The 19,197-nt window shown below is 61.4% G+C and overlaps 1 protein-coding gene across 2 annotated transcripts; it reads left to right on the top strand.

The window, feature by feature from the left end:
• Positions 1-1,062: 1,062 nt before the first annotated feature.
• RAB3IL1 (RAB3A interacting protein like 1) lies at positions 1,063-18,985 on the top strand. Of its 2 annotated transcripts, XM_079930208.1 has the most exons (11): positions 1,063-1,249; positions 9,432-9,678; positions 10,073-10,168; positions 10,255-10,332; positions 10,999-11,217; positions 12,456-12,584; positions 12,679-12,791; positions 13,068-13,091; positions 14,265-14,364; positions 17,078-17,144; positions 17,976-18,985. In XM_079930208.1, exons 1-11 carry the CDS (start codon positions 1,239-1,241, stop codon positions 18,056-18,058), a joined length of 1,167 nt encoding a protein of 388 aa, XP_079786334.1. In that variant the 5' UTR covers positions 1,063-1,238; the 3' UTR covers positions 18,059-18,985. The 2 variants fall into 2 exon arrangements, with proteins under 2 accessions (XP_079786334.1, XP_079786333.1); XM_079930207.1 differs by lacking the exon at positions 1,063-1,249 and having other exon boundaries at positions 9,299-9,678.
• Positions 18,986-19,197: the final 212 nt, after the last annotated feature.

Consider the following 19,197-nt stretch of genomic DNA (forward strand, 5'->3'; position numbering starts at 1 on the left):
TCAGAAGGGGTGGTTGGATGCATGCATTCAAAATACGTGCCCCAGATGAAGACCTGATAAAACTCAAGCCTGGGGCCCCAGCTCGGGGTCTGAGGGTAGTGCCCCAAGTTCTAGCAATATCTGGAAGGGAAGTACTTCCTCCCATCCTCCCAGGCCTCCTCTAGACACGGAGGCTGGGAGCCATGGTCCCTGGCAGGAGGGAAGCGGGGTTACGCTCTCACTGGATCAGCCCCAGGCTGAAGTTGAGGCTGATGGTCAGGGCTCAGGAAACGTGACAGAAGGACAGAGGGGTGGAGGGACAGGCTAGACCAGCGTTCAGGGAATCTGCAGAGGATGTGGGACCTGACAGGTGTGTGTGTGTGTGTGTGTGTGTGTGTGTGTGTGCGCACGCGCGTGCGCAATTCTCCCAGAGAGTAGATGGTGGGCAAAGGTAAGGATGGGCAGTATCTGTTCAGAGCAGGAAGGGAGGCCCCTGGTTGGGAGGGGGGGAGGGGCGGGGTTGGGGTTGAAGACTTGGGCCAAAGGTGGGGCCTCCCTCAGAAAATGCACTCAGTAGGAGTGAGAAAACTAGTTTTGGGGTCAGCCCCACTTCTCACCAGGAGGGAAGTTGCCCAGAGACAGGCGCAGAGCAGGGAGGCCAGGGAAGGAGTGATGGCCGGAGGGCCGCGTGAGGGGGTGGGAGGGTGTCTGCCGGCCTTGAGTGACAGTCCGCTAAGAATCTGGGAGCTGAAAGCCCGGAGCCATGGTAGGCTCTTGAGCAGGGGTGGTCCTGGGAGGGTGCTGCGCTGGGCCGCGCTGGGCGCCGGATGTCTGGAGCAGAGTAAGCTGGGAGCGTCGGAGAGCAGTGCTGGCCGCAGGATGATGGGGACCCGCTCCTCCCCCACTCGGGCCGTCGCACTGTCCGGGGAGGGCGGCCGGAGCGGGGCTGGGCCGGGAGCGCGCGCGAGCTCTCCGCGTCGGCCGCCGGAGGGGCGGGGCAGGGCACGTGTCCTTGGGCCACCCCTCGGCCACGTGACCCGCCGAGGGCAGGGTCGCAGAGGGACTGGGGGCCGGGGCGCGAGCCCGGGCCGCACAGACCCACAGGCAGCGGGCAAGACTGACAGGCGGCGGGGCAGCCTGGCTGGCCCGGGGCGGAGTCGGCTGCGGGCGGGGACGCGGCGGGGGCGGCGCGGGGAGATCTCTGGGCGATCGCGGCGGCGGCGCGGGGAACCGACGCCCGGGCGCCCCGAGTCGCCAGTATGTGGAGCGGGTAGGTCCGCGCGGGGTCGGGCCGCGGCTGCCTCTGGGGGTGGGACGGTGCGGGGGGGGGTTCCCTGCAGTGTGTGCACCCCTACCGGGAGGTGCTCTACGCCCCCATCCCTGCCCGTGCTGTAGCACGAGGACTGGCGAGCCGGTTTGGGGTGGAAGGACATTCGGCATGGAGGGTTCAGGGGGTCTCTCTGGGGGCAGGAATTGTGAAGGGTGGGCTGCTGACCGTCCCGGAGTGACAGCGCCAACTCCTAGCTTGTCCGGAGCGCAAGTGAGATGGGGGCAAGGGGGTGTGCGGCGGAGTGCAAGCCAGAATAAGCCTGGGATAAGCACCTAGAGGAGGGACCCCCAGGCTGAGTGAACCCTTGAAAAGCAGTGCATTTGCGAAAGGGGGGACTGGGTCTCTGCCACATTCGCTTGCAAGTTGGTGAACTTCCATCTGGGGCTCCTGGAACCTGCTGAGCTCAAAGGTGGGTGGGACCTCCCTGCAGCCTGGAGGGGTGCAGCGCAGACTCTGGGCCCTGGACTAGTGGCTCCACTACCCATATCTGTTCCTTGATTCTTAGGGGTGGTCCCAGTCCCTGGGCAACCAGGTGTGGGACCCTTTCCCTGTATGTGCAGAAAAGCTGTGGCCTTCTCATGGAGTTGGGTAAACACTTCTTCCTCCCCATAGCCTGGAAAGACCAGGTCCTGGCGGAGATGTGGCCAGAGTGGGGGTGGGTTGTACTCCTGGAAAGAACGGGGCCAGATGGGTGGTCCCAGGACAGGGCTCCTCCCAGCCACAGCCGGGGAGTGAGGGAAGCCCCACTGGAGAGGCTGGCGGGCTGGAGAGTTCTGATGCAGGCTAGATCCACTTTACTCCATGGCACCTAGCGAAGTTCGGAGTTCGAGCTGAGATGCTAGGGGAGGGCTGGGGAGTCATGCCCAGCAGGGGCTCCTGAGAGAATGGGCTCCTGGCAGGGGTGAGGTGTGGAGACGTGAGACTCTTAAAGGGAGAGAGTTAAGCAGAGCCTGGATTCTTGTGGAATTGCGCCCTGGGGGAAGGAGACTGAGCTTACGGAGAAGGTGGTTGAGGTGGGTTGGTGACAGCTGGAGAGGTCAGGGCGATCCCACCTGGGGTAAACCGTGCTTGAGGAGCTTCTGGAGGAAGCTCGTGACCCCTTGTGTTGGGTGCGCCCAGGCAGAACACAGCCACCGAGTTGCTGTGTGATCTTGAGAGTATGGCCTCACTGCCCTGAGCCTCAAGGTGAAATGTGTGGGTTGTGTGGTGGAGGTAATCCAGGCCCAGAGAGTGTCCTTTCCTGGAGGCGTCCAGGCTGGAGCCAGACAGACAAGTCTGGGAGGTGCCAGTAGACGGATGCTCACTTTAAAGACTGGATCCAAGAGTCCCGGGACCGTTCTGGATGGACCAGGCTGCCAAGCTGACGCCCGCTTGATCCTAAGTGTGGCTTCCTTGGATCCCCCAGGGTGTAGCTGGGTGCAGAGCACATAGTAGGTGCTTCATAAATGCAGATGGAAAGCATGAGGGGCAGAATGAGGAGCTGGGCATCTGGGGAGTGAGAGGCAGAGTTTTGGGGTTACCTTGAGCTCTGCCTTTTCATGGCCCCCTTACTTGGATGTTGGAGGCAGGGGCCAAGCTGCCAGCACCCGCTGGGGTCCTGGGGTCCTATGAGCTCACGCAGACCCCAGCAGCAGCTGGGAGGCATGCTGCTCAGGTCACACTTGCCCGGGTAACTGACTGAGCTGCTGTGACACCTCTGGGCAAGTGCATACTTGGGACCCTTCCTTCTAGACTAGGAGGGGTGAGGAGTTGGTGACTCTGGCTAAGCCATTGATGTCTCTGGGGCTTGGTTTCCTTACCTGGAAGACAACAGAGATACGTCTCTTGGGTGACTGCTCTGTTAATGGCCAGGTCGTAGTGCCAGTTCACCTTCTTGGCCCTGGACTCAGGGCTGCTCCCCTGGGGTGGGTGGAAGTGGCAGGACTCTACAGGAGCTCAGGTGGACCCTCTTCCTTGGGACTCCTTGAGTGTGGGCCCTGAACTCAGAACCCAGAGGTGGCTCCCCCAAAACAGGACTGCTCCCCTCCCGCTCCCCCACAGTGTCCCCTGTCCATAGTCTTGGGTGCCAAGCCGGCTTCCTGGTGATGGGGTGAGGATGGTGACTGGGGTACTTCTGCTGCTAACACAGTGCTGGGCACTTGAGACTTGGTCATCAGAGCCGAGAGTTTGGGTTCTGGGCTCGTTTTCTGCCACTAAGTGGCCACATGACATTGGTGTAGCCCCTCAGTCTCAGTTTCCCCATCTGACAGATGGGGCTAATCATACCTCCCTAGAAAGGGAGGGGCAGGCTCTGATAGACGCCCAGGAATGAGAAAGACCACCCCAACCTCCCAGGGATGGGAGACTGTGTCTTTGCTGCAGGCAGGATGCTGGGGAGCTGCAGGGCTACAGATGGGCTGTGAGATCTTGAGAAAGTCACCTAACTGTTCTGGGCCTTGGCTATCGTAAGGAGCTTGGATCTGTGAGGTCCTGCCTTTAAGGAGTAAGTCACAGGGAACTCCAGGCTCTGAAATGGCATCTGAAGTATGGCCTAGGGGCTCCAGGGTCAAGAGCAGGAGAAAGGGGTTTTGCGACCTTCACTGTCACCTCCTCCTGGAAGCCCTCCATGATTTAACTACCTCCCACCTCCCCCTCAACAGATGGAAATGTCTTTCCTGCTGTCCCTTAATCAGCACACCTGTCTGTGGCACTCAGTAGAGTCCTGCTTGTCCTAGACTCTCCCCACCCGGGATTTGTGCTCAACAGGGTGGGGGAAGGGAAGCAAAATGAATTCCAGTGTGATGAGAAGGGGGCTTGGTGATGTGGCTGCCAGAACCTGTGCACACTGGGTGGGTCTGGGCCGGTGGAGTGCCTGGCACACGATAGGTGCTCGCTGCATACGTGTTGGATGTTTGAGGGCTTGGGGTGTCAGATTCTTCTAGGACCAAACAGGCAGATGTGAGGCGTGTGCCCTGTGCCCTGCTCTACCTCAGTAGAGGAGGGAGCCCTCCACCCTTTCAGGCCTTGTGCCACCTCCGGTGGAGACACAGGGCTGGATTCCCTCCCTCATCAGGGCTGGGCTGCGCTGGGCTGGGCTGGCAGGCCTGGGGCTATGGCAGGGAGAGGCTTGGCCTGGGCCCCCTGCCTCAGGTGTTCTGACCTCCCTGCTTACCACCCTGAAGCTGTTCCTCACCTCCTCCTCCCTCCTGCTGCCTGTCCTACCAGGCACACACCTGCTTCCCCCTTCCTGGAGCGGTCCAGGCCCACCCTCTCCTACACTGGGGGTCCCGCTTGGCTCACTTCCCGGCATTCTTCTGGTGCCTCGTATGACCCTGTTCTCCCATTCTTCTGGGACCCTCCCCTCCAGCGCCTGTGATGGCTCGTGTTCAGGTCTCCAGGCGGGCTCTCTGGCCCTCAGCTCCTCTCTCACCCATCCCTCATCCAGGCTCAGGGCTGCAGCTGCTCCCTCTGGGCTGGTGCCTCCCCTCAGCCACCACTTCCCCAATGCCTCAGCCACGCCCCTTACCTTCCCTGAAAGACCCCCTCCCAGTTCCTCAGTCGTGTCGTGGGCACTGCTGTTCTCATTCACCTTGGCCTCCGTTTTTCATTAGATTAATTACTGCAACTTTTGTTCTGTTCCCCTCTCCAGCCCCTGGTCCTCCCCTGATTTCCTCCCCACCCCCGCCCAAGTCTTTTGTCTCTGTGTGTCCCCTCTGTGTGTCCCCTCCCAGCCCAGAGCCTGCCTGGCTAGAACAGCAGCCTTGGGCGGAACCGTACCACCACCACTCAAGCACTATCTCCAACTTCCTCAAACCCCCGTCTGCATCCTGCCTCACTTCTCTGAAACCACCATTCATCCCCTTTCCGCCAGTCCTGACTTTTTTGGGTGACAGTTCACATGATGCACTAGTGCCTGGACTCTGGGTTCAGTTTCCCCACTGCCACTTCCTTGCTGTGTGTTACAGCCAGGTCGCCATCCCTCTCTGAACCTCGGGTGCCTCGTCGTTCAAACTGGGCTGGCGAGAGCATCTCCCTGTGGCAGCATCGCAAGTTGACACACGATGACGTCTGTGGGGATGTGGAGTGGTGGGCTGGCGTGGACGTGAACAGGAGCTTGAGAATCGGATCTGTTTGTGGGTCTGGAGCTGAAGACTTGGCCACTCTGTAGGCTGAGCCTGGCCGGGCTTGCTGGTTGGTTGGGGACCCAACACACGAAACCTTTCCTGGGACCCCCTTGGCCTCGTTACGAGAGTCACTTGCCTGTCAGCCTCAGTGTCCTCAGGGCTTACTGGACCGCCCATAAGTGTATGAGCGTGATTCTGAACTGGGCCCCTGTGCCATGGCTGTTCCTGAGCTGTGCCCTGGGTCAGAATTCCTGCAGACCAGACCAGCTGTAGTCGCCCTGGAACCCGGGCTTGGTGGCCCCAGGCAGAGGGTGAGGGTCGCAGTCTGCCCTCCCAGCCCTCTCCTTCCCCGGGTTTTCAGTGCTTTCTTCACTGGCTTCCCCGCTGCTTGCTTAATGAACCCACTGTGCCTGTTAGCACAGGGGAGGGGTCTTTAACTCAAAGAGGTGACCTGGGCACTGGGGGGCAGAGAAGGGGAGGTTAGGGCAGAAGGACCCCATGGCTGGCTGGTTGGGCTGGGGCTGGGAAACGGTATCCAGGACGCTACCTGGGTCCGTCTGGCCCCAGGAGTGGGCTCCGTTCAGGCCCTCCTGGCCCAGTGGGGTTGCTGGGTGACTGGGGACCGTAGAATCCAGGGTGGGCCTCATTTCGCCATTTTTTCTGCTTGGGGACAAAAGCCCTGCTGGCCCTCCTAGGGGTGGCCTGGGGGGGTGAGGATTGAGGTTACTGCTTTCCCCTGCCTTGTGTGTTTCCTGGGGAAGTCACCCAGTGGGGCCTTTCCTGTATGAGTTGCCCTGGGCTCTAGGCCGCAGAGCTGGCTTCGGGATGGGGGATGTTGGCTGCCCCCACCTACCTCTGACCTTGACTCTTAGTATCTCCCACCCCCCTACCCGAGCAGACCCCTTCCTAGCCGGCCCTGCTGTGTGTCCTGGACACTGAACTCTGTGTCTGCAGGGAATGGGGTCCGAGAAGGTTTGTGCACAGGGCCGTGGACCTGAACTGGAAGGGGAGGTGCACGGCAGGAGGACTCCAGTGGTAACCCGTGCTCGCCCAAGGAGTGAGCTCCCCAGCCCCCAGGCACTCACCCCCGGATTTTCGGGCCTCTGGTCTAGGAGACTGAAGTGTGTGGGAGATAGCAGATGCTGGCTCGGGTGGACCCGAGGGGCCTGGGCTCCCTCCTTCATCTGAACTTTGAGTCTCGGGAGCTGGCCTCATAGCCCAGAAGTGTGAGGGGCAGGGTCTGCAGACTTCAGTACAGGGTGGACCCTCCTTCCCTCCAGCTTCTGCACCCCTGGCCCAGGCACTGGGCATTTGGTGACCACAGGGTGGTCCTGCTGTTCCCACGCCTTCTGCCATGAGGATTTGCTCGTGGGCTTTTCCACCAGGGAGAGGGGGAGGGTATCGCACTCTGTCTCAGGCCTCCCTGGACCACTGTTTCCTCTGGCTGCAAAATAGGGCGCCATCCCCCCAGAAGTAGACCAAAGTGAGCCTGTTAGGAAAATGATGGGGGCCGCCTGGATGCACCCCCAGCCCGTGCCCTTGGGACCCGCTGGAGAGCCCTTCACTGTGGCCAGAGGCCCAGACCACACTGGTGGACGAAGCTCAGGCCTCGTGGGAGGGGCTGGCGGCCTTGTTCCCCTAGGCAGGCGGTGCTGGCAATATCAGGGTGGTCCTTGTGGTGGGGCTAGGTGTCTGAGACCTGGGATCCTGCCCTGTGCCCTGTGCTGTCCCTGAGTCAACCCCTGCCCTTGGCCTGTAGTTCCTGCTCATTCTATTGTAGTGGGCAGTCCCGAGATGGGGTCCCCACCAAGCCTGTGTGACTGTGGCCATTCTCTCAACTGAGGAAGTGGGGCTGGGGCCCAGGCCTCCAGGTTCCCACAGTGGGTACATCCCCAGGGCCTGGGGTTTCAGGTGCAGGACACAAGAGCCTGGGCAGGGATGGTGGAGGTGGTGGAGGTGGTGGAGACACCTGGCAGATAGCCCACTATTTACCTGGCGCTGTAGGCAGTGACTTCCTCATTGGATTCTCAGTGTGTCCCTGCAGGTTTTAACCGCCATCCCACAGGCGGGGAAGCAGGTTGAAAGAATTTCAGCAACTTTCCCAGGGGCTCGCGTGGACCCCAGGTCAGAGGCTGGCATGGACCCGGCCGTGCCCGACTGGCCTGTGCTCTCAGCCACAGCTCCCCCAGTCCTGGCCTCCCTCCTGGGAGGCTGTTTCTCTGCCTGAGCAGAGGCTGAGAAGCCAGTTTGGGCTGGAATTGGGTCAGATTTTCCTGTCACAGCCAGGGAGGAGCCTCCTGGATGCCCCTGGGCTCAGCGGCCCTTGATCCCAAGGCAGATGCAAAATTATGTAGCCCACACCCCACCTGCCTGTCCGCTGTGGCTGGAGAGCTTTGGGCCTGGACTGAAGACCTGGCCGCCTGTCCCACCAGTGCCACCGACTAGCTGTGTGGCCCTGGGCAAGTCCCATTGCCTCTCTGAGCATCCGTCCCTCAACTGTAGAATGGGAACAATACCATGAATGCTGCTGAGAATTTTAAATGAGATAACACGGGCAGAGCACCCTCATGAGTCCCCTGGGTGCAGACCCCAGCCTGGGGCTGCCACAGTACTGCCAGAGACCCTTAAGCTTCAGGGACCGCCCCCCTTCCCGACTAGACCCCCCCCAAGCAAAGTATTAGGAAAGATCCCTGTCCGGCATAAACACTGTTGACGGAGTGGTGGGTGTGTGTTCCCACTTTATTCATCAAAGCCCCACGTCCTAGCAAGGCAGGACCCAGCCCCAGGAACCTTGAGGCCACACTCGGGGCCAGTCCCAGCAGACGGCAGGCTGGGCTGGGCAGCTGGACAGGGCCATGCGGAGGGTCGGGAAATGGGCTCATTGCTGGGGTCCCTGGGTGCCCTCTGTGTTACCTAAGGGCAAACTGAGGCTCCGGGGCCGCTTAGTGACTGTCCCAGGGCCCAGAAGACAGGGAGGTGGGACCGGAGAGACCCTGGCCTTGTGTTACTTCCCCTCCGCGATCCTGAATTTCATGACCCCTTGGCCCTGTCTTTCCTCCCTCCCGTGTGGGCCCCTCTTGGCCCCCTCCCCTCCACTTCCCCACTGCTATCAGCAGCCCAGCCCCCAGCCTCGGCCCAGCCGCTGCAGCTCAGAAGCTGCTGGCTCAGGAGCCGCCAGCTTTTGCTGAGTGAGCGAGTCCAGGGTGCTGTCTTGGCACAAACCGCCACGGCCCAGCCCGCTCCTCCCCTCCCTCCTCAGGGTCTGCTGCGAAGGGGGGCGCGTGGATGGGAGGTGGGCAGCGGCTGGCGGCCCCCACCCCGCACCGCCTCTAGGGTCTTCAGCTTCAGAGGGAGGAGGGTCCTGAGGCCCAGAGAGAGGGGGTGTTTGCCTGAGGTCACAAGGCAGACCAAGCAGAGAGCTGGGACTGCCCCCCTGCATGGTCCAGAGAGCAGGAAGTGGGGCTGCCTTGCCTAGGCTGTTTGCAGAACCTTCCTGCCTCAGCCGGCCCTGCCTGCCCTGGCTAGGCCCTTCCTCTCTGGTCCACCCTAAATGGCGTCGAATTTGCATAAACTATGCATGAACCATAGCAATGAAGGCAGTTCCCACTTAATCACCTCGTGTGCCAAGGTTTTCTGCACATCGCTGATCCACTCAGTGACCCTTGAGGTAGGGCCATTGGGATTGTCCCCATTTTATACAGGGGGAAACTCGGGCTCTCGACAGGCATGCATTTACAACATCTGCTGGGCAAACGAGCACCTGCTGTGTGCTCAGCACCTACGGTGGTCCTGGGCTGGAGGGGATGGTTGACAAAGATGAATGAGGCCTGTCCTTGCCCCCAGGAGACCCTGTGCTTGGTCATTCTGCCCTTGTGACGACCCCCGTGACGGCCTATTTTACAGATGGGGAGACTGAGGCCCAGAGTGGCAGGTGCATTGCCCAAGGCTGGTCCCTGGCCTCAGCTCTCTAGCTCTCCAGGCCTCGGGACACCACCCTGTATCTGCTCTTTGCCTCACAGCCAGCCCCACCCGGACGAGGGCCACCCACCGCCCCCTGAAGCTGTCCCAGTCCCCTGGAAGAGTGCGGGCCCCTGCAAAAGCCACAGGGATTCAGGCCTGGTGGAGACCCCTGCTGGGAAGGAAGCCCAAGGCGAGGAGGACCCTGCGGCCACCCGGCTGGACGTGTTGCGTCTGCGCAGCTCTTCCATGGAGATCCGAGAGAAGGGCTCAGAGTTCCTGAAGGAGGAGCTGCACAAAGCCCAGAAGGTGGGCTCTGAGGGCGGGGGCGGAGTGGGGGGGGTGAGGGGCCGGCCTGAGGGGCCGTGGGCTCTCACCCAACGGCCAGAGACGTCACGTTCCTGTCAAGGCCGCCTACATGCCAGGCCTGTGCTGGGCAGGAGGGCAGCCCAAACGAAGGAGAAACAGTTTTGCTTGTGACTTTTAAACGACTTTTAGAAGTCATGACATCTCTGAAAACCGTTCCCAGGCTCTAACAAACTGACAGTTGGGGTCCAACTTCACGCTCTGAGCTAAATGGAAGCACAGAGGAGGCAAGCTCGGGGCCCTGAGGCCCACGTAAGGCGGCCCCGGGAGTGGCGCCAGGCCCGGGGCCGCTGGGGGGCTCACAGCGCCCTCCCTCGTGCCCACGCCCGCCCCGCAGGAGCTGAAGCTGAAGGATGCGGAGTGTGAGCGGCTGTGCAGGGTTCGCGGGCAGCTGGAACGGGAGCTGGAGGAGCTGACGGCCAGCCTGTTCGAGGTGCGGGGCGGGGCGGCGGGCAGGGGGCGGGGCAGCTGGGCGTCCGTCCGCGCCTGCCGCTCACGTGGAGCCCGCCGTCTTCCCAGGAAGCCCACAAGATGGTCCGAGAAGCCAACATGAAGCAGGCGGCGTCAGAAAAGCAGCTGAAGGAGACGCGGGGCAAGGTGAGGCACGCGCCGGCCCAGACCTCCTGCCCACCTCTGAGCCCTGCGAGCGCCGGCCTCCGCCACCCGATCGGACCCTCGCATGGACTGGGGGGCCAGCAGGGAGGGGCAGAGGCATCCGAGATGGCCCCACTGAAACGTTCCCGCTGGAGTGGGAGCCCAGCTCCCTGGGACTCGAGCTGTGTTTCTGCTGTACCCCGGAGACCCTTCTGGGGGCCTTTTCGGGGGCTGGAAGGATCCTGTGGCCATTGTAATTTCTTTTCCTCCGTCCCATACCGCCTTTACTAAGCAGAAACCACAGGCTGGCTGTGTGAGCCTGGGCAAGCAGCTTTATCCCTTGGAGCCCGAGTACCCATCTGTAAAATGGGAGGGCTGGGCTGTTCCTGGCTCCTGGGGGCCCCTCAGTGGGAGACCCAGCCAGCTCCCAGATACGTGCACCTAACAGTCCTGGCTCCCAGTATGACCTCAGCCAGGCTGTGTCTCCTCTGAGCCTCAGTTTCCCTATCTATGGAAAGGGTATCTCAGCCCCCAACCCAGAGGCTGTTCCGAAGATAACGGGTGGAGTTAGGTGCTCAGGGTGGTCTTTCCTGAGCTGGGGTGGCAGTCAGTGGCAGCCGGGGCAGCCTCAGCCCTGGGTTAATATTGACAGCCGTCTCTCCCGGCCAGATCGACATGCTGCAAGCAGAGGTGACAGCCTTGAAGACACTGGTCATCACGTCCACACCAGCCTCTCCTAACCGCGAGCTCCACCCACAGCTGCTCAGCCCCACCAAGGCCGGACCCCGCAAGGGCCACTTGCGTCATAATAGCACCAGCAGCGCCCTCTGCCCCGCCGTGTGCACCGCGGTAGGACACGCCCCCAGCCTGGACAAGGAGGGCAAAGAGGTGAGGGGCAGCGGGCAGGCAGTGGTCACAGGAAAGGGAGGCAGTGCCCACTGTCAGCCAGGCAGCGGTGCCCAGTGGGGACCCGCCTGGACCCTGCTGTGTGACGGGGAGCGTGTCCTACCCTCTCTGGGCCTCTGTGTCCTCTGGCTGTGAGGGCTGCCTGAATTCCCTGTGATAGGAGGTGTTGGGCCCTCAGTAGGGTACGTGGGGCACCTGGTCCAGGCGGGACAGTGGCTGTGATGCCCTTGGCCACGGGTCTTTGGGCAAGTGAAGCCGCCTGTCAGCACCTCAGTCTCCTCGCGTAAATGGGGTTTCCTGGGGCCACAGGACGTGGGCGTCAGGAGCTCAGCTCAGGGCTGCACCCAGCGGACGCCCCTGAAGGCTGTAGTGGGATTCAGCTTCCTGGAGTCTCTGATGCCAAGGTGGCCCCAGCTCTGCCCTGCCCCAGGCCTCCCGAGCGTCCAGGGAGGAGGTGCGGGCCAGGCCTCTCCATCCCCTCCCGAGCTCTAAGCTTCCGGCTGGACTCTAATAATCTCCTTCCTCTGTCTGTCTCTGTGCACCTGTCTGTCTGTCTGTCCTGCCGGCCCAGCCCGGGCTGCCCCCTCTCCTCTCCCTGCTCCTCTGCGTGGTCCCCAGCAAGGCGGTTCACCTCACCTACGAGCCGGCCTGGCAGCTCCCACCTGGGGAGCTGCCCGTGGGCCCCACCTCTGCTACCTCTCTCTCCTTTTCCCGACAGGTAAAGGCTCCGGAGAGGGGCCGCTCCCTCTGCCCCCTCCCAGCCTCTCCCTCTGCATGTGCCCCAGGGCAGCCAGTGAGCTGTGTGTGTTCCTTTCCGTGTGCGCATGCCTGCGTGTGCCGTGCGTCCCGTCAGGTCCCTGTGTGTACCTGCGGGTACCTGCAGCGTCACTCTTCAACTTACCCTCCTCAAGGAGGCAGCGAGGGTCTTCAGAATGAGACCCTGGACCCACGTCTAATTCTGTAGGCCAAGAAACTGGCAACACACCTCCAACACGCTTAGAAGTGAAACTTTTGAGTTCCGAATCCAAATTCTTCTGTGCAAGGGGAAGAGAAGAGTTCTTCTTTGGGACTCGGGTCCCCTGCATGGCTACAGGGGACAGGCCCGCTGGGGCCTGCACTGCATCCTCCCTGGCTCCCCACCTCCTGGGGCTCTGCCTGTCTCTGCCATGCTGGCCCCCCCAGTGCCCTGCCCCCCACCACCGGCTCACCTTCCCCCACAGGTGGACACGACCCTGTTTGCAGAGTTCCAAGCCTGGAGGGAATCGCCCACCCTGGACAAGACCTCCCCCTTCCTGGAAAGGGTGTACCGGGAGGACGTGGGCCCCTGCCTGGACTTCACCATGCAGGAGGTGAGGCAGACAGAGGGTGGCCCGCCGGGGGGCCCAGCCCCGCAGCCGGCGGCCAGCCCCTCACCACCTCCCACTCCTCCCTGCTCTACCGCAGCTCTCAGCCCTGGTACGGGCCGCCGTGGAGGACAACACGCTCACCATCGAGCCGGTGGCTTCGCAAACACTGCCCGCGGTGAAAGTGGCCGCTGTCGAGTGTGGCCGTACCAAGTAAGCTTAGCACCCTGCCCCCGGGAAAGGCCCGCGTAGCCTTGTGCTGCACCAAGGGGGTGGCCAGGGAGGACTGAGCCTCAGGCCTGCCTGCTGGGTCCTGCAGTGGGACCTGGGGGTGGGCAGGGGCACCTGACCAGAGAGGGACAGTGGCTGCCTCCGCGCAAGGCAAGGAGGCATCTTTGGCAGACATGCTGCCTCTAGTCATGGAGCCGGGGTCTCCTCCTTCCTGGCTGGCCTGACGTGCATCTCTCTCCTACCCCCTCTCTCCCACAGTGGGTTCCGGGCCCCGATTGACACGTAAGTGACGTCATTTTTCACTCCACCTCCTGACAATGACCCGATGGCCCTGGCATCTTGTCCTCCCTGCTTCTCAGCTGGCATTGGGCAGGGCCAGCAGCAGAGCAAAGCTGCCAGCATGGAGCAAGGGCAGGGACTGGAGCCTGCGAGGGAGGCCCCTGGGTGGGAGCCTTGTCACAGAGGGGAACATTTGAGCCGGGTTTTGAAAGATGAATAGCAGTTTGCTGAGCAGGGAAGGACCTTTCAGGCAGAGGCAACAGCATGAGTGGAGGTATGAGAAGCTGGAATATTAATGGAAACACCACTGGATCGGTGGGCGGAGCAGTGGGGTGGGTGGGCATGGGGTTGGGGCTGAGGCCACAGAGGGTGTTTGGGGCCAGAGTGTGAAGGCCTCAAATGAGGTTTGGGCTTTAACCCACTGAGGCCAGCATTTCACAAATCATCGATTAACGTTCCCTGAAAAGAGGGTTCCCTGGTCCAATCAGAGTCACAGTGAACCTGGAGGCAGCAAAGGCTCTGATAAGTCCTGCAACCAAGGAGCCTATTTAACCTTCCTTTACTCGGGATTCTCCGTAACTATTTCCTGGGCAGTAGGGAAGCAGCAGGGAAAGATAATGGGCTAGATGTGGGTTTTTGGAGTAGCCCCTGGCTGTAACATGGAGAAGAAAAGCAGAGATGAGGCAGAAGTCTGGTTGGAAGGAACTGAGGGCATCCGGGCAAAAGGTCCTATTGGCAGAACCTAGCCTGGGGACTTCGTGACCTAAGTGGAGGAGAGAGAAGACTCCTGCTTAGGAGGAAGGGATGACTGGGTCTGAGGGCCCTAGTAAAGTAGGGGGCAGCATTTTTAGGGGCGGCAGAGGGTGGAGCTTTTGTACACCTGGCCTGAGGTTGACCAAGCTCTCCTGCCCAGCAGGGGTGAGGTGAGGGGTTGAGGGATGGGGTCCAACTTGGTTTAAAGGTCTCCCCCAGGGACTTCTGAGACTGCCCTCCTCCTTGGCCTGCCTCCAGGCTCCTTGGGAAGCTGGGACCAGGGGAAAGGATGCCAGGCCCCACCCTGATGTGTGTTTGCCTCCCCCTCCCTCTGTGCCTTCTCTGGCTGCTGCGTCCTCCCTGGACGAGCTGGGTGGGCAAGCCCCAGCCGTCCCCATGGTCCTGAGGTCTGCTTTTCTCTAGTACATGTGCCCTGAGTGGCCTGGCCTGCGCCTGTCGTCACCGAATCCGGCTTGGGGACTCCGAGAGCCACTACTACATCTCACCGTCCTCCCGGGCCAGAGTGAGTCATCCAATGGGAGTGTTACCTGGCTCCTTAGAGGCTCCCTGGGCTGGGACTCTGAGCCCCAGGCTGCACAACCTACAATCTACAGAGCAGGGCACAGGCTCAGAGAGGTACGAGAATGACTTGGGCCACACAGCCAAGCCGGTGTATTTGTTTGCTGTTGCTGTGTGACAAGTTACCATAAACTCAGTGGTAAACTTCGATTTAGTATCTCACAGACTCCCTGGGTAGGAGTCTGGGCACAGCTTAGCTGGGTCCTCTGCTCAGGGCCTCAGGGACTGCAGTCACAGTATCAGCGGCTGCATCCTTTCTGGAGCTCAGGGTCCTCTTCTGAGCTCACATGTTGTTGGCAGAAGTCAGTTCCTTGTGGTTGAAGGACTGAGGTGGCCATTTTCTTGCTTGCCGAAAAGTACTCATGGGAGTGACACCCATCAGCTCTGTCGTTTAATATAACCTAATCAAGGGAGTGACACTAGAGTTCCAGGCTCCTGACTCCTGGCTCCGGCCCCAGGCTTTGGAGAAGGTTCTGAGGCTTGTCTGTCACACAAGGCTGACAGTCAGCTGTGGGCTCTGAGGGGCCTCCAGGGATCCCAGCTTCTGCCCTCACCTGCCGAGTGACCCAGGTGAGGGTCAGTGGATCAAGGGGCCTCACTGGGCTGGGATGAGGGTGGGGTGGACCCCTTTCCTCTGTCCCTTCAAAGACAGTGAAGAAGATTGGAAAGAACAAAAGTTTGGAAAACTCAAGCTTGGTGCAAAGGTGACGTGGTGTGGAAGGTCCTCTTGGAGGAACCATCTCCTCCCCTTGACCTACTAGAGGTGCCTAATTGGACTAAAGTGGGCAAATGGCCTCATCATCAGGCAGTAGATTGACCAGCACAGTCAGCTTGTCTGGTCCTGACAGCCTCTGCAGGGCAGCCCAGCATGTTGTTCTGGCAAATCCCCCAGCAGCGAGCTGAGCTCCCATTAGAGAGGGAGTCTGAGCCTTAGAAAGGAAAGGGGTGCACCCCAGGCCACTCAGCCGAGACCGGAGGTCTCCCCATCCTGGATCCAGGCTCTTACTTCTGCAGTCTCCACCTCCTGCATCTGTGCCCAGAGCCTTGTTCGGTGGCCATGGGTCACCTCTGTTTCTTTCTGATCCCAACGAGGGGATCTGTGCCAGACGCTCCCATGCCTAGAAAATTACATCTAGAACGTTGTTCTGCCAGGCCTATGTGTCTGCTGTCCTGGGCAGAGCTGGGAAGGCAGAGGGGAAGGGTGTGAAGTTCTCGGATGTGGTCCCCACCCTGATGAGACCAAGGAGTGTGGAATCCATAGGGAGAAGAAAGTTCTGTCCCCAAAGCGCAGCCCTGGGGAGAGAGCCCCACTGCTCCCCACCATTCCCTAGTCACGGACCTCTGGTAGGGCCTACTGGCCACTGAGCAATGCCAGGGCCTGGGACCCAAGCTTCTCCTGCCCATCCCATCCGGCCCTACGCAGCCCCTCCTCAGCCCTCCCAGGCGGCACCTTTGCCACACTGGGTTAGTCCCCTCACCTGGCCTCTCTCACACCTCCCTGCCTTTGCCAGGGCCACCAACCCCCTGCACCCAATTTTGTCCTCCTGGCAAGGGCTCCTGTGTGTTTGAGGGCCCAGCAGGAGCATCGCCCCTCCCTCAGCTTTCTCCACTCCCCAGCCTGTGGCCCCCACACACTTGATGTCCCTCCCCCAAAGTGCTGGGTATTCAGCATGGGCAGTTGTGGGCGCAGCTGCCAGCTGCCTTCCACCCTGCTTCAGGTTGGGTACCCTAGAAGCAGAGCCTAAGATGGAGATGGTGTGCAATTCTCAGGAGGCAGAATGGGGGTGGGGGGAAGGACAGGCAAAGGTGAGGCTTCAGCTGGAGTCTGGCTTCAGCCTGATCCACAGGGGCCCTGGAGCCCAGAGTGGATTCCACCCTGAGGCACGGGCGTGGCCTTTTATACCCAAGATGCCTGTCAGTCATTGGCTGAAGTCTGTGAGGGTATGGGGTGCAGAGCGGCACCAGCAGCCAACATTCTCAGCAGTGGGGAGATGGGGCCCCAGCCTGGGGAAGGGGCCTGGGAAGGGCACTAACAGCGCCCTCTCAAAGGTGTGAGAGTCTTCGTGACAGAGCTCAGGTCTGAGCCAGCTCGGGGTCCCCAGTGCCTGGCGCAGGGCCTGGCTGGGAGCAGGCCTCAGGTCAGACTAGGGGCTTCAGGTGGGGATCCAGGGCAGCCAGGTGAGCAGCTTCTGATCCCCTCACCTTTCCTGGCATTACGAATAGCACCTGGTAAGGCCTGGCTGGCCGGGGCCTCCAGTAGCCAGAGCGAGCAGGCCCCTCCGGGGAGCGTGGGTTCTAGGCAGCCTGCCCGGTTTCATCTTTGCAGCTCAGCCACTTAATAAGTGGAGGCTCTGTGGCCTCCGCAGTCGTTGTGGGGTCGTTCCTGGAGCCTCAGCGCTCCCCACGTGTAGACTGGGAATGATAGGCACGTCCGGCGCACCGGGTACGCGTACTTGATTACGCTTAGTGGTCGCTATCGTTTTTATTAGGAGTACTAGTGCTGCTGTTGACTGTAACGTTAGAGCCCAGAATTATCTGAGTCTCACAGGACGTGGGTCTTCCCGCTCTGGTCTGCGATCTACCCTGGCTTTTTTTGGGGGGGGAGGGGGCAAGTGTGAGGGCCGGGGGGGGTCACACCCTGCCCCCTCTGCCCACAGATCACGGCCGTGTGCAACTTCTTCACCTACATCCGCTACATCCAGCAAGGCCTGGTGCGGCAGGACGGTGAGCGCCCCCTCGTGGCCGCTGGGGGTGGCGCCCGGGAGGGGAAGGGCGGGGCGGGGCGGGGCGGGGCGGCCGGCCGGGCCAACCCCAGGGCTTTGCTGCACCCCGTCGGAGGAGGACTCTGCGAGAGAGAAGGTCGTAGATTAGCAAAGCGATCCGGAAGCTCCTGTTGCTGAGCCCTGTGGAGAGAGGAAGAGCGGAAGGAGCCTCCTGGGCTCTGCCTTACCGGGAAAACCAGCCTGGTGCCCCCACATACCTGGATCCAGCTGCTTTTTCCCGTTCAGAAACCTCTCCAGCCCCCCGGGCCTGTAGTGACGGCATTCTTGTTACTGGCCTGGTCTACACGATGGGGCCTCCCCTGTGAATCTCCTCCCCTGTCCCGCCGCGTGGACCTCCAAGTGGTGGCTGGACACGGCTCGCCCACCTCCCCCTGTAGACACTCCCCGCCCTTGCCCAACAGGTCCTCTGTCCATCCGTTGTCCCCCTGCCCCCATTCTGCCAGGCCAGGGACGGGCCCTGTGCAGGGTCGCTGGAGAGCCCCGGGAGCAGGGGTTGGAGAGCATTTGCAGTCTGTCCAAGTGTGTGGCAGTGTGTACGTGCGTGTGCGTGTCAGGCTGTGGAGGTGACCGTCACCTCCATGCCTCCCGGGCTGCAAGCCCCCACAGTGGAACCTCAAAGAGGTCCGGCTACTCACTGAGATCTGTCCTCAGGGACTGGGGAGTCCTAGGGTGCCCACCAGCTGCCCTGCCCAAAGCCGGGGGAGAGGCCAGGCCATCTGCCTGAGGCGACCCTGAGTGGGCACTGAGCTGTCCACCCTCTGTCTGCCTGCAGCGGAGCCCATGTTCTGGGAGATCACAAGGCTGAGGAAGGAGATGTCGCTGGCCAAGCTTGGCTTCTTCCCCCAGGAGGCCTAGGTCATGGCCCAGGCCTGGAGGGGGTCTCTGAGCTGGAGCCAACACCTGCCCCAGGAGAGACAGACAGACAGACGGGGTCCTAGAGCCAGCCCTGAGCCAGAAGCTGACCAGAGGGACGAATGGCCAGGCCGTGGAGGCAGCACTGAGCCGGCAGCAAATGTCCATCCCAGGACAGGCCTCAGGAGGTGACCTCTCCCCCCTCATAGTACTACAGCCACCAGGAGACTTTCAAGAAAGCACCAAAGACCAAGGAGCTGGGAGCCGTACAAAGGGGCTCAGCCCTTGGGAGGGCACCCCTGGGACAGCCAGCACCCACTCCCCAGTCCCAGGAGCTGCTGCCTGCAGGTGCCTCACTGGCGAGATCTCCAGGGTATCTCCGCACCCCCCCTTTCCTAAGCCCTGGGCACCAGCACCCCCTTGTGGCCATCCCTCACCTCGTTCCCAGGTGGGCCTGCTGTGCCCAAGGGCCCGAGAGCTAGGAGGAGCGGACGGGGCGGACGGGGGCCTCGCTGGCTGTCTTCCACTCCATCCTGTATCTGCCTGACAATGACCCCAAAACATCCTTAAGATGTATCAGGGGCCCTCCTCCCGCCCGCCCGCTCGACCTTCCTCCTTCCCGCCAGCTGAGCCCAATGCTGCAAGGAGCCTTCGCCCCCACCACTGCTGGGAGGATTGGGGCACTTTCCTCCCAAAGTAAAACACAGACAGGCCTCAGGATGCCCGGGCCTGTTTTCAGCTGTGGATGGCCGTTCCGACGACGGAGGCTGAGATCGCCCAGCCCGGCACACAGGGCTGGGGTGGGGCAGGCAGGCCCCGGGCCCCTCCTCCCCCCTCGCAGGCTACTCAGTACCGGGGTCCAACCTGGACACATCCCTCACCACGTCCGATTTCCGCCTCTGAATGGAATGTAACGCGATCTCTATTTAATAAAGGACGGCTTTGTTGGTAGAGGCCAGGCAGCCACGCGCCTTCACTCCTGCGCCCTGGGGCTTGGGCCAAGGCTTGGGCATCTGAAGGAATGAAACAAAATCCTTTCCTTGCCCGCCCTCGTGCTTGGGATTAAACCCAAATCCTGAAGGGATTGCTGGAGGGAGCACCAACCGAGTCCTCCCCAGTGTTCCTGGGGCAGTAGGTTTTTG

This window comes from Stenella coeruleoalba (genome assembly GCF_951394435.1).
Source record: "Stenella coeruleoalba genome assembly, chromosome: 8".
In the NCBI taxonomy this organism is placed as follows: domain Eukaryota; kingdom Metazoa; phylum Chordata; class Mammalia; order Artiodactyla; family Delphinidae; genus Stenella; species Stenella coeruleoalba.